Source organism: Chaetura pelagica, unplaced genomic scaffold (genome assembly GCF_000747805.2).
Source record: "Chaetura pelagica isolate M959 unplaced genomic scaffold, ChaPel_1.0 scaffold222, whole genome shotgun sequence".
Taxonomy (NCBI): Eukaryota; Metazoa; Chordata; class Aves; order Apodiformes; family Apodidae; genus Chaetura; species Chaetura pelagica.
This window is the reverse complement of record NW_009952711.1, coordinates 3,892,320-3,907,308: the sequence shown is the minus strand read 5'-3', so window position 1 is coordinate 3,907,308 and position 14,989 is coordinate 3,892,320. Positions and strand designations below refer to the sequence as shown.

Genomic DNA, 14,989 nt, shown 5'->3' with positions numbered 1-14,989 from the left:
GGCGGGGCGGGCAGGCGGGACCCCCCTCAGCGGGTTGTGCCCCTCGGGCAGCGCCCAGAGGCTGCAGGGGGGCTGGAAATGCGCCTGGCGCCAGCAAAGAGAGGTACGCTGTAAAAGCCACCCGCTAATTCATCTTGTGAAGTGCTACAGGAGGGTTTCCCAGCAGTTGTTCCTTCTTTTATTCCCCCTCTTAAAAGCAGGGGATGATCAGGTGGTGAAAACAGATAAACCAAACTAATGCAAGACAAAAAACCGGCCCGTGCAAGTGTCTGGCAGAAGGAAAACACTAGCTTTGTAGTTGTGTAAGACTGATGCACTAAATAGTACTTTCTGCTTCATTCCAGCCACATTTTACAACTACAGATGGATAGCTTAGGTAGTTGAGTAACATCTTTAAACAATCTCTGCCTTGAAACTAAAAAAACAGCATATGAAAGTGAAAAAATGTGTTAAGAAAATCTGATTCGGTTGCCTGCCACGGTGAACTTGGAAACCACTTATAAGCATAAACAAGTCAGAGAACTATGGTCAATTTAAATTCCAACATGCTGGGGTTTAAAATGAAAAAGGGCCAGCTGCACTTCTTTAGCATTCTCAGTATTGCAAGCAAACATGGCAATACATTAGTTTCTTCAAAGCTAAATTTAGTGGGGGGCTGTTTAGAAGAGAGTCAAATCAACAGAAAACCCAAGAAAAAACAAAACTTTCCACACACAGATATAGTAAGTAATTCAGCTTCATTCTTGCCAATCACCTTTACAGCAACCATTTATCACACCAACTCAATCAGAATCTTGTTTCACTTACATTTCCAAAGACACCAATGTAGAACATGAACTCAGAAAAAAATAAATACTCAAGCTATTCCTCCCCCAGCCCGCAACAGAAGCCAGGATTAGGAAAAACTAAGCCAGAATGCTCCTGATGCACACCTACCAACTGCCAAGCTTTGGATTCTAGCTCACACCAGTGACACCACTGCCCTCTGACTAACACAGCTCAGCGGTGACAGCAGCAGCCCCTGCACTTCCCAGCCTTCCTGCTCCACTTATTTATTCCCCCAGCAAAAGCAACGTATTTTAATACAGGTGTAGGACTTTTAAAATAAGCAATCTGCAACTGTTGAAGATTGGGATCCCATGGGATTGTGAAAGAAGTTGGCAGTTGCATCTATCCTCTCATGCTATTCCTGGAGCACCAACATTGCTACATTTGCTTATCTTGGGTACCCATAAACTGAAAATTCTCAGATGAGCCTTACTGCTCTACAGCAGGAAAGAAACACTGTTTCACATGGGCACGAAATACTTCTTTTTTTCTAATGGCATCATCAGAATAATTCTTCTGCATTTAGAGTATGTGAAGTCTTAAATTTCTTGAGTTTTTCAATAGCAGAAGATACTGAAATCTCTCCATGAACTTTGTTGTCTCTTGTTCGCACGTTGACAGCATTATTTGCTTTCTCCTTTTCTCCAACCACTGCAAGACATATCACAAACAATATTAAACTGACTACCCACATTACAGAATGAGTCTAGACAAATCTATGCCCAACATTAAAACCTAAATGATGTTCATAAATGTAAGATACCACAATTACCTAAGATGAAGTTATACTGGGCCAGCTGAGCATTTCTAATTTTCTTGTTTAATGTGCAACTTTGATCTAGATCCACATCTGACGTAAATCCTGCTTCAAAAAATTTGCTGCAAACCTAAAAACAAAACACAAAACCTCTCACAGTATACATTCCACAACATGAATTGTACATGCTGTAATCCCTAATATCTTCCTGTAACTAATTCATGTCTGTGCATAATTGTGGTTTTGTGAATTGTTGTAAGAAAGCCAATGAAGTTATTTGAAGACAACTGCAAACACACTTAAGGGCTTAGCAAGAGTCCAGCTGAAAGACAATACAAGGTAACATTCATATCAAATACTTGCTAATCTCAGACAGCTACACTGCTGAACGTCAAAAACATTTCCTCAGTCTAAGAAACAAGAAGGAACAAAACCACTTACGCTTGTATTAAAAGAAAAGCTGGGGAAAGGGGTGAACCCCCTCCCCAAACATAGTCAAATATAACATAGTCTATAATGTAAGTACACATGCCAGGGAATGGAAGAAACCAGCTCTGCCCTTATTTTCAGGATGTAATTCTGTAATCAAACATGAGATAGTATCATCATCCAGAATGTTTTTTTCTTTAATAATTAAAGTATATACCTAATACCAGAACCCAACACACTTGCATATCACATTCTCAGGCTTATATAAATTTGTAGATTATATGAAGAAATTTACCTCTTCCTCCCCTCCCCCCCCAAATAGGTCTCCAAAAATTTTTAAATCATTCATTCTTTGTTCTAGGACAAATACTTAAGGAGCTATTCAAATTACTTGCTACTATAAAAAAAGGCCCTGCTCTCACCTCCTGAGCATACTCTTCAGAAGTAGGTCCCACAGGCACAACCATCACCTGCCGCGGAGACAGCCAGAATGGCCTGGAAAGCAGGACAAAGAAAAAAATGAAATAAATGTGCATTTCACATTTGCATTCACAGCCAAAGTCATGTTCCCCAGTAATAACTGCTTTACTTCATAAAAATATGTCAATCAATTCCCAGTACAAAATAGCGACTTAAGAAAAAAGGAGTAAGAATAATGCAGCATATTCAATTATAATTCTTATTTCTTCTTTATTGTATAATTTTTCCCTGCAATCTCATGAAATTTAATTTCTAATAATGAATTGCTAATAAAAGGATGTCATATCTCAGACTCAGACCCTAAAATTGAACTTCTTCTCTTGTTATCTTACCCACTAATTTTGAGAAAATTCTAGGAATATTATTTTGCATCATGCAATGGACATTGGGGAAGGTCTGTTCTCTGTACCTTAAACATTTCTTAGAGCTGCATTTGTGTCACATACCATTTTCCTCCATAATTTTCTGCTAGAATAGCTATCATTCTCTCCACAGATCCCAAAATAGCCCTGTGAATAATCACTGGCCTTTTCTTATCATCGCCATCCTTCCTGAAAAAGAGTAAGTAAAGTTAGAAAAAATACATTATTTTAGCTCACAGATAATCTTACTAAAATTCTTCTGTCTTCTTTCCATGAAAAGGCAATTTAGTTATTTATGTTTAGGCACAATCTACCATTTCTATTAAAAATGTACCTTTAAGTCACCAGGGCTTTTAAAAGAACTCTGAATATTCACAGTGACTTAAAATAATCATGCCTGTAGCTAGTGACATAGGCACAAACTCCTAATTTTAAAACTCGACCGACTCAGCTCTATTTCTGTACATTTTAATATTTAATGTTCTTCACTCTATTCTGCTGTCTTCCTTTTATTTTGTTGTACAGGGTCATACCTGCCTTTACTGTTGATTTCTTTCTTTTCAATTACAACCCTGCGATTAAAAAAAAACAGCTGCTGTTTGTAACATTATTATCACCTACCAAAGGGCTATGACATGTACTGTGGTCCATGCAGCAGGACCAAAACATAAAGATACTTATTCTACATTTCCCAAACTCTTTATAATGTGCAAAAACAAAACAAGTAAAACAACCCAGAAGATACGTGTTCACATCAATATGGTACTAAGATTTAAGTGACTCAGTGGATAAATAACCCTCTTCCTAGCTGAAAGCCAAAGTGAATTTTTCATTAAAAACTGTTCTTATTTTGTTCAAATTAATTTTATCTGATTAATAGAATGAAATAATTTTTACAAACATACTAGCTCCTTAAGACACATTTGAATTTGCATGCAATGTCTTCAGAGGAGACACAATGACTAGGCTGAAAATGAAAACTGACTCAACTGAGTTTTCTATAGCACTACTTATAATCAGTTATCTTCAGAACTGGCAGACAAGACAGATGATGTAATTTTCCTGCAATCTGTAGCACTTAAAAGTAAAGTAAGCTACCATTACATTGAGGAAATATACTCACCAGGGATGTTTACTGCCTAACTAGCCTACCAATATGCAGGCTAATCATTGGTTAAGTGAGCAAGAGAGCATCAAAACATCTCAGTTTAATGGGAATTACAGATAATGAAAATAAAAAAAATACATTTAAAAAGAGGAAGATAAGTTGGTGTACCACTTACCCAACATAAGTAAGATTAAACCGAATGGGTAGTTGGAAGTCAAGTTGGATAGTAGCACATTGATGGTACCTGCCAATAGCATCTTTGATTTTAATATCAATCTGTGAAGTAAAATAACAGTTACTAAATATAGTTTGCCTGCATTGTGTCTGCATTCTTGTCCATTCCAAAGTTGTACTAAAAATGCTGATTCACTAACCTTAGGACCATAAAATGCTCCATCTCCTGGATTCAAACTCCATTGCTCTCCAAAGTCACTCAAGCTGTTTTGAAGTTGCTAATAATGAAAACGAGAAAATAATTTTTACACGTAAAGCAGTGCCTTTCATTACTGTAAGTCAAAGCATTTGCCTTAGAAATACAAAGGAAGTCAACAGGCAGCATGAGTCCTATTGTTCAAGCATTTAGTAATTTATGAGAAATAGTCTTGAAATAAGAGTAGTTCCTTGTACAAATGTTGTAATTAATAAACATTCCATCAGTTAAGGTGCTAATAATCAGAAAGTTCTCATTTTATACAGAAACTTCACATCTAATGCGATGGTTTTTAACACTCAGTTTTAGTAATCTCACTATTCAACATGAAATAACTTAAATATCCACCTCTACTAATACAAATATTAAGGACTTTATGTGCTTTCAAATGCATTACCTTTTCTGCATGATCCCAGATCTCTAACTCTCCTAGGTAGTTTTCTGGTCTTGTAGAAAGATGGAGTTGAAAGGTGAAACCAAAAACTGCATACACTGACTTCAAGAAATCAAGACAGCCCTTAATTTCTTCTTCAATCTTAAACATAAAAAATAATATTAATTATAATTTCTTTACATAAAATGTAATTAAGTTTATTGCATTAATCGCAATCAGAATACAGAAATCTGTTATATAAAATAAAAAATGGAAAATCACATGCAAATGATATCCTACAAACCCAAAACTAGGTAATGGGTGAAGGGTGTTGTGGCTCCAAAGCATGGCAAGAAAAGTAAATGTTCTTGTTAAGCCTGGACTTTTGGAGTCATATTGCACAAGTCAGACTTGACAAGAGTGTATCACTTTGTTCACACAGCTCCACTAAAATCCATGGCATCACTGACATTTATTCAGCGTTAAAGACAAAACATAGTCAACAGCTTTTTCTTTTCAGAGGCAGAAGGGAGATACAAAAATTTTACTTTTTGGGGGATTTAGTTGCCAAATAGATGCTTTTACAGGAAAAAACCCTATACAAAAAATCTTATAATGTAATTCACAATTAATAATGCCCCTCAAATATAATTATTTTATTCTTTTGATATAAGCCTTTTCTAATTTCCAAGAGAAAAACAAATTATGGCTATTTGAAAAACGTTTCACAGAGAAGCTAAGTTCAACAGGCCACTGTCTTAAGGGGTTCTTTTTTTGGCTGACTGATAGGGGGAGTTTGTTGTGTTTAGGGTTGTTTGTGGTTTTCTTTTTTTTCCCCTTTTTTTACCTGTTCTATTGTGCAAAAGATGTGAGCATCATCTTGTTGGAAGCGCCTTACACGAGTCAAACCACTTAAAGTCCCAGAGAGTTCATTTCGGTGAAGAACTCCAAAATCTGCAAATCTAAGAGGCATTTCCCTCCAGGATCGTGGACGATGGGCAAACATCAAGCTAGAAGTCACATAAAAGAACCCTCCTTTTATCTTTCTTACAGAAGGCAACAAACTAAAACAAGATTAATACAGACAATAATCACATTGTTAAGAATTTACTCTTTCAGATTTGTCTGCATTCTAAAAGGCAGGCAAACAGAAAAAGTGTAGCACTCAGAACATCATGCTAAAAACTTCCCAGAAAAAAAAACAACAAACAATGTGAGAGTACGAATCAAGAGTGGTTTATTTGTATCCTCTTTTGGTACACTATGTCTGATGCCCATCTCTAGCTGGCATAACTTGTATTTATTAATGGCACAGACTAGTACTAGTGAGCACAAACCTAGCTCACTTAGCACAGATTTAAAGGCCCTCCTACAAGAACAGTATTTTGTCTGCTTGGGAACACTGTCAGAAGGGCTCCCTGAACATAGTGGTGGCTTAGTAGTCTACTGGAAAGACACATGATGTATTAATACTAATTTATTTCCCCTCAGCCCCATCCCCAAAGACTAAATAACAAGTTTTTCCGTTGAGAGTACACACCAATGTCCTGGACAATTCATTGGTTTTAGGGCAAAAGTTTCCTTCTCAACCTCAAAGGAAAACATATTTTCACTGTAGTGCTGCCAGTGCCCTGAAGCTTCCCAGAGTTTACTGTTGAAGACGTTTGGAGATACAACTTCAGTAAAATTACGCCTACGATATTCCTCCTATAAAACAAATCCAACATGTCAAAGGTGGTAAGAGCTTTAGACAAGCAAAAGCCTGATTCTTTCTGTGTTCTTACAATGACAATTTTCTGGGAAACTAAGGGACTACTGCACGTGTAGGTTTTTTACAACTGGAAGAAGGATAGGTCACTGCTTTACTCTGCTCTATTTTCAAAAAGGTTATAACTGCATACTCAGGGCAAATCTGGTATATATTTACATACGTAGATGTTTCCTCTCTCTGAAGATAGGTCAGTACTATGAATGGCCTATCACTTAAGATCAATAATCAATATCAAGCTTGTTAGGAATTACATCAGTAATTACTCACTCGTATGAAATCCACAAGTGTGTTATAAAGAAAGGCACCTCTGGGGAGGAAAAAGCAGCTTCCAGGACTCAAATCATGAAAGAAGAAGAGTTCTTGCTCCTAAGTACATTGAAACAGCATTGCTGTAACCAACACTTCAGAACTACAAACCATGACTACTTCACACATATTGAGACTATCCACAAAAATGAAATATTCCTACAAGGTGATTTCCAGCAGTTTCCCAGCAGCATTAGTTAACTTCTCTGTAGTTCTTACTCTTACAAATTTGCAATAATACTGGAATTCTATTTGACTCTTTCTATGCAAACACATTTTCTCAAAATCCTGAGGTCTTAACCAATCTTACCATTAATAAACAAAGCAATTAAGCATATCCCAACACATCTGAGGGCTGATGGCTGAAGGCTGGGAGCCAGTAATTCTTAATCAGAAATTTGTCTCAAAACCAGAGGCTCTGTAGTGTGGTTCTGATACATCTTTGGAGAACCTTAACCTTGTCAGTATTATTGATATTAGATACATGAGAAACTAATTAGTTGCTTTGATGCTAGAGAATTTGTTTTGAAAGGTATAGAAGCAAAACAAATACTATAAAAATATTCAAGTCTTAACACGTTAATGTAAGTATGAACACTTCAGTAAAGATATTTCTCCTTCTTCCCTATGTCCATTTTCTGTAAATTCACCAGTGACTCCTCTTTTGAGCTTATTATAAAATTTTCAGTAATTTCTCTCTCCTATGAAAAATACAGCATTTTGGGGAGGATCTGAAAAGATCTTACATTAAAATGTTTAAGAGATACCTCCCTAAACCAAGGGACTACCCCATTACTTCTTCCCAACATTAGTTTAACATTTGTATGCAAGTGACAAGTGGAATTTGTAGGATTAAAATTTTAAAACACAACTGACACCAAGAAACTCATAGAACTGGCTCCCATTCAAACTGTCAAAAAACTGAAAAAAACAAACGAAACCACAAAAAGACTGAATTCTATTACAGAAGCATAAAAGAAGTAGACCATGAAAAAACATACCTTTCCAATTTTCCTATGGTCCCTGTTTTTGGCTTCTTCCTGGAATTTTTCCCATTCCTTCATCATTTTATTATCAGGAAAGGATATTCCATATATTCTCTGCAGAGTTTCCATGTCAGATTTTCCTTCCCAATACGTAGAGGAATTCTGATGCACAAAACCCATACTTTAACATAGTATCATATTCCTTCTTTCCCTGAGATTATAAAACCTAATCCACTTAAGTGCTATGACTTTTTTCCTCAGGAAAAAGAATTATATTCAGTCATCCAGCACTTTTTTGTAATACAAAGATACTTGCACTGCCTTTTAATCAGCATAGTAATACAGAAAACAAATGAAAGTGACTAGTGAAGCCGTATTTTTATTTTACTTAGACACCTTGTTTTAACTCCCACAACATGACATAATAAAGCATCCCATGGTATCTTCTAAAGAAACAGAACACGAGTAGGGAAACATTAAAGACTAAACCAAACTAATTCACTCTCCATTAAATCTTAGCTCTTCTGACAATCTAACACTTAATCCCTTAATCAAGAGTTCAATGGACTTCAGTTGGAAGCCAGTAAAAGCACCTTTATGATGAGTATTTCAGTGAGTTTAGTGTAGTAAAGTTACCAAAATTAGCACCTGCAAGTAACTTAAATCACATCATAACGAGAGGCATCTCAACACTGTCTCTGGCTTTCCTATGAGCACTACCATTTTTAAACAGCAGCACTTGCCAGTGTGCCAGGGTCCACTTTACCTCCTGTACCTGAAAGAGACCATCTTACAAGGTCAAAATCCTATTCTATGACCCAGTGACTACCTTTGCTGTCTGTTTACTGCAGAATTGAGTGCATACACACACCCCACACACAGATGTTCACAGCAAGTACTGACTCAAACCAGGACATCTGTGCTACAAAGTGCAGGGCTGGATGGAGATGCTAGGACAATACTGCCACATAAAGTTTAGGTACCACACTCCCCTACTGCCCAAGGTGTAATTGGTCCCACAGCTTGTCTCATCACTACTAGCTTGAGTATTTTTGCAGCTCTCTTCATTACAGTCTAAGCACACGTTACTGCACTGATATTCTGATGATAAAAAAAGATGCTGTTAACTTTCACTGATGTACTGTTGTGATGGTCAGGAATCAGTAGCCCTTGGAAGGAGATGAATGATGGTAATCTGTAGTTACACTTGTACATTGTGAGCAGGGAAAGAAATTAAGGACAATTTTCAGAGTAAGGAAACAACACAAAGGACCAAACATAGTAACTTTAGGAGAAATGAACATGTAATAAATAAACCAACAGACTTCTAGTTTACTTAAGTTTTAATGCACTATTGATTTAACTTACCTTAAATATTTTAAGGGCCTTAATTTTTCCAGTATGTCTCACATGTGGACCCCTGCAGAGATCAATCAGTGGACCACATCTATACAGCAAAAAGACAAGTACGTTTATTTCAAAACACTCCCAACATTTTAAATTAGTCTCTAATGGCACACAAGATAATACTTGACGTATTCAAACACACAAGTATATGCAACAATCAACAATAAGTATATGCAACACTCAGCCAATTCAGTGCATCTGGAAAGCAACTGTGCCCTCTACCTGAAGCACAACAGTCACTCAGTAAATAATCTGCACACTTGATCTATTACCAAGAGCATCGTAACACTCAGCAATTCATTTAGTACTATGTTGAAGTTGGCCAGGAAATTTCAAGCTAGGCACATCAAACGGAAAAAAATTGCTTTGGGCATTTTTAAACTAACTAGTTTTACCCCAGACAATTGAATGAACAAGTTCCTCACAGCTCACTGAGCTAAGAGTTAGCTTTACCTATTAGCCATCAACTCACTGTCATAGGTGGTAACTTATTTTAGTAAGTTTATTGAAACAAGATGGAATGAGTGAAAAGCAGATTTGCTGTTAGTCCACAAATTGAGGCCTAATCTGTTCCAGCAGAGAAAATAACATCTGATTTTACATACGTAGCAGTATTGGTTGCAAACTCAAGTCCCAAACACACATATTCAGAAGTTACAATTAAAACAAAACCTTTTTCAGTTTAAACAAAATTTATCCAACTACAGAAATACTTCATAATACCTTTAAATTTAATTTTACCTGTATATTGTGGTAGTTGGTGTGTTCACCTTCTCATTAAGGATACGACACTTAAACTTGTTATACTACATAGGGAAACATGAAAAGTCAGAAACATCAAAATGTCTAATAAAATTAAATTTTTAAATTATGTATTAATAATGCAAATGTGTTAGTAAAAGACAACTAAAAATTCACATGATCACACATATATATGAAAAAGTTCAGCATCCTTTTAGAAGGATTATAAACCAAGAGGTAAAAAAGAAAGGAAAATGCTTCACACACCCTCAGGGAAATGAGGATTAGTGATTACCACCTCAACACCCCAAAGTACTTTTTCAACACAATTAAAACATAGCACAGTGAGAGTGGTAACATCCACTGTATGACCAAGGGGTCTAGAGGCCAAAGTCTTTCTTCTCACCTCTGTAAGAGAGCAAGAATTAATGTGTATGTATACTAATTTCTGTGTCATCTCATTGAGACTGAGGTGGTTTTGCACAATAAGAAATTATCTTTATTATTGCCTGAAAACATTCTGAATACTTGAGAGGAGTACAGAGAGGGGGGAAAGGATGTTATCAGTTTTTCACTGGACAAGTATTATTCTAATGAGTCAGTAACATGCTGTATTTTATAAGGGTTGCATTAAAAGATCACTGTACCAGAATCACAGCTACTCCAAACATTTACCTTAAACATGTCTAAGAGGATCTCCTTTTTGACTTCCAGCCTTTCAAAAGCCTGCTTCTCTTTTATTATATTTTTACAGTGGTTCTCTAGCAGTGGGAATTCAGTACTAGATACACCCCTAAACAAAGAAGGGCAAAAGAAATATAAAATTAATTGTTTTGATATTCCCATTTTTAAGTGACCACTTTCTAGTGGTCTAATTGGAAATACATGGGATGTGATGTTGTGATTTGTCACTGTACTTTCTTAAATTTCTTATAACTGGCTGCACTTTCAGACACTGAAGTAAGACCACAAATGGAATCACCCTGAGTAAACTCACTGCCATCACTCCCAGAACAGTCTTTTGTCATGTTTAAAGGTCTCAAAAATTCGTAGCTCAAAGATCTAAGAAAAAAAAAAAGTCTCAACCCAGCTGCAAGAGCTAGTTTATCAGCTTATGCAGATTCAGTATTCTTACTGAGTACTAAAGATAAATGTTAAAAACAGAATTGTAAAGCTGTGCACAAGGATTAGAAAAGCAGTAAACATCTCACGAGTCACATGCATACGTGCCACTTCTACAAGTGACTATGGCACCTTGAAACCAAACCCCCATGATTCTTTAACCAACTGCCTCCTGTATCTCCCAGAAACTTCAGAAAGTTTTACCCAAACACTCTACATTTTTTAATTGTACAGAACATTCAACAACTGCAAGTCTAAATGAGCAGGTGTCTGAACACTGGTCTGGAATTTAAATATACACACACACTCAATGAATATGTATATGAATAAGACTAACCTGTCAGCTTTAAATCATACTACATAATTTTACTTTTAACACACATAAACAGGACTGAGCAAAAGTTATCCTAGTACTGAGCTTAAATACAGAGTATTAAAGTTCTTAGACAATTAAATGTTACCTGTCTTCAAGGTACATGTCGTAATAAAATCCATTCTCAATTGGTGGTCCATAGCATAAGCAGCCCCCAAAATAACCTTCCATGGCCTCTCCAAGAATATGAGCACTTGAATGCCAATAAACCTGCAAATAAAGTCAGGTGAGCAAGTCCTAAGGTCATTGGCATTGTGTTACTAAAAAGAAAAAAACAAAGAGGTATACCTGCAGATCCAATTCCATCACCATAGTACTTATTATACCTTGTTCATTTATCTTAGTTTTCAGTCAGTTAAAAGTCTATACAATACTAAGTGCATCTAAACCAACATACCCAATAAAGTTGCCATTGCTCACATATAGTACATTTATTAATAGGGCTGTAAACCACATTATCTGAAACGTCAGAAGGGAATCAAAACCCCAGATCAATACAAGTCTTTTAAGTCCCTAGTAATTCAGACCACTTCGTAGCCACTGCTACAACACCAGACTTTACAGGCTCCTGAAATGGCTCAAACAAGCTTAATCACATTAATAATTCTTTGATAAAATGAAGCCTAATGCTAGTGCATAAACATAGGCTTAGGTCTGAATTCCATTTTAAAAAATCTTGGGTGTGTCACTAAGTATATTCATAGTCTAATTGACTAAGATGCTCCTCCTTCAGCTTCTAATAACTGTGCTGGTACAAGGAGGCGTAAGTTTTATTTATGACTCAAATCTGATACTGGACAATTTTTAGAAAACTGTAAGACAGCCTCACTGTTACTTTCAGTGTCTGACTTGAAATGCACTGAGTCAAACCAAAGATGACACGTTTGAGAGGACATCAAACTATTTCATGTCCGCATACAGAGACATTCTGTAGGATTGTGTTTGAGAAATAACCTAAGTAAAAAATATGGGGAGAACAGAACGTTAAGATTTTATTCACCTATGGATTGTAGGTAGTTAGTATCTAATCTTGGTCAAATACTGCCAAATACATTAAAATTTCAGGTCTTTGTTTTTTTTCTAATTCAAGATTTTAAAAACACAGTGGTGCAATCAATTTCACATCATTAGTTCCTTTAATCAAGCAGAAACCACTAGGCATTTACTTACAGCTTTTGCTTCTTCATTATCAAATGTAAGCAACTCCAGAGTGCAATCCCCCTCCAGTTGACGATCTAGGTCCCACAATTCACCATTCACTTTGGCTATGACTGCATTTGAAGCCAACATTTGACTAAGGAAAAAAAAGCAACAGAAGACACAAACAAAAAAACAGAAAAGCAGATTACAAGAGAGTAAAATATTTAGGTTCAGAGTTGCAAAAGTGCTTAGGTTTCTAAACCCTGAGAGATCTCACCCATATCTTGTAGCACCTTAAGACCTTTAATTTTTCTTTCTATGGTCTTAAACACTTTTCTACTTTTAAGGTACAGACTCATTAAGTCTTCAAGCTTCATTCAGTGGTTTTCAGTGCTGGAGATCTGAAGGAAGTAATGCTCCTAGTAACAGCTTCTACTGTTACCTGGTAACTCACAAAACTTCAGATGTTTATTAATTTTGAGCCGCCTCACTGACTGCTCTACTTTTTAATTGAAAGCAAACAGTATGATCCCAGCACAGAACCTCAAGCACCACTCAGCAATTACCTCACTCAGCATTTTCTTCTGCATTAAGCTGAAGTTTCAATGCTTTCCAAATAAACCAACTTCAGAGAGTCAACAGCCCCTGACCATAACATATATATTTTAGGCAGGAATATAAGAGACAAATTATAGTAACAAATGTATCCCTGTGAAAGTATCACTCCTTGAATCTGCAGGTTACCTAATTCCTACAGCTAATTGATATGGTGTGGTTTTCCAAGATTCCCCTTCAGCCACCTTTCCATCTGTCAGAGTAATTTTGATAGGCTTGCTCTCGCTGGCTGCTCTGTAAGCTAGCAAAGCATCATGTTCTTTCTTCAGTGCTTCATAAAGCTTCAGTCTGTCTTTTATGAAGCTTGGCTCACACTGGACCTGTAACAATTAAACCATACACATCCATATTTGTGAAAGAAATAGAAGAGAAAGGGTTGACAGTGTTCATGCATGACCAGAGGTTCCAACTGAGACAAGATTTTACTGTACTAGAACTTACACTAATATGCAGTACAGCATTTATAAATAATAACACACAGGATTGTCCCATCCAACTTGCTGACTATTTTATAGTGGTTCTCCAATTGGAAATCTGGATCTAAATGGCTTTATGAGCTTGATCTCAGAAAGCAGCCTATATTCCTGCCCCAGAATTTGTGTTTGGCTGACATCCTACAGAAGTTTGCATCACTCCAGCAAGTCCTTGCTTCCACCACTTCATTCAAAGGATCAGATTCAATTACAGTAATTCACAGGAAAGTTTTCTTAAGTTTAGTATTAGGTGGATTACTAAGGTCTACAAAACTACCGGCAGCATTGCCAACACCCCCTTTCAGTCATCACACACATGCTGTTTAATAATTCATGAACCATCACTCTCTAGGAACCACAGCATCCTGACCCTTATCTCCCCAATAGCCCAAAGCCTTTCGTTAGGTAAAAAAAAGAGCTCTAGGAACATATAAGTAACCATACTAATTACATGCAAGACAAAGCACTTAAATAATTACTTTCCCTGTATGCATGCCATAGCAAGCCTTCTTCCCAAAATCTGAAATTTCAAAATACAGCAAAGTATTTTAAATTTCAGGGCCTTTTCAGAACCTAGCCAAACAATACTCCTTCTTCTACTATATCACAGTATAAAATAACCACTTACATCTTTTTGATGTCTATTCACAGCTTCATTTTCTGTTTTCTTTTCCTCCTTACTTTGATTCACTGCAGCAGTCTGACCTACACTGGAAACTTTCTGAAAATAATGTTAATACAAAGTACACCCTTAAGTCTTTAAGACTTCTCCTACTGAAACAAAACAAGCCAGATCAGTGCAACATTGGACTAAAAAGGCAGTTACAACCCAGTAAGAGATGTCCTTATTACAGAGGAAAGAATTCTTATGACACACAAACTCTTGATGTCCAGCAGACACCACAAAACTGCTCACCAAGCAAAACCTTCTAAACACCATTTACCCAAACTTTGCTACTGCAGCCACCCCTGGCAAAGCCTCCCCAGCGACTCCCTGGCAGCCTAAAACGTGGTAACTGCCTCGTGAGCAATAAAACCAACTTTCGGTGGTCTGATCAACTTACCCACCCCAGCGGAAAGGCAGTGCCTACCGGGGGCAGCACTGCCCGGTGCTCCGGAGCGCGGACCGGGCCCGGGACCCGCTTCCATCGCTCAGGCCGCTGCCGGCCCCGCTGCCCGGGCCCCGGCGGCCCGTCCCTCCGGTCCCTCCCGCCCCTTCTCCCCGCAGGGGCCTGGCCCGCCCCGCAGCGATGCGGCCTCAAGCCCCGCCAGGCCCGACCCGGCCCCG

The 14,989-nt window shown here is 37.3% G+C and overlaps 1 protein-coding gene across 1 annotated transcript; it reads right to left on the bottom strand.

Annotated features, from left to right (window-relative positions):
- Window positions 1-1,330: 1,330 nt before the first annotated feature.
- On the bottom strand, window positions 1,331-14,850 carry LOC104385990 (probable threonine--tRNA ligase 2, cytoplasmic). The gene is made up of 19 exons (XM_009994523.1): window positions 14,770-14,850; window positions 14,330-14,422; window positions 13,358-13,548; window positions 12,644-12,767; window positions 11,562-11,683; window positions 10,654-10,771; window positions 9,979-10,043; window positions 9,199-9,277; window positions 7,846-7,992; window positions 6,806-6,904; window positions 6,308-6,474; window positions 5,615-5,777; window positions 4,792-4,929; window positions 4,339-4,416; window positions 4,140-4,240; window positions 2,941-3,045; window positions 2,437-2,509; window positions 1,601-1,715; window positions 1,331-1,479 (listed from the first exon to the last, which is right to left on the bottom strand). The coding sequence occupies exons 1-19, from the start codon at window positions 14,848-14,850 to the stop codon at window positions 1,331-1,333; spliced, it is 2,208 nt and encodes a 735-aa protein (XP_009992825.1).
- Window positions 14,851-14,989: the final 139 nt, after the last annotated feature.

Coding starts and splice junctions, on each gene's coding strand:
- LOC104385990 (XM_009994523.1), bottom strand. CDS start 14,850: ATGGAAGCGGGTCCCGGGCCCGGTCCGCGCTCCGGAGCACCGGGCAGT. Junction 12,768..13,357: donor CAATTAGCTGTAGGAATTAG/GTAACCTGCAGA, acceptor TTTTTTCCTTAG/TCAAATGTTGGCTTCAAATG. Junction 9,278..9,978: donor CCAACTACCACAATATACAG/GTAAAATTAAAT, acceptor TTTGCTGTATAG/ATGTGGTCCACTGATTGATC.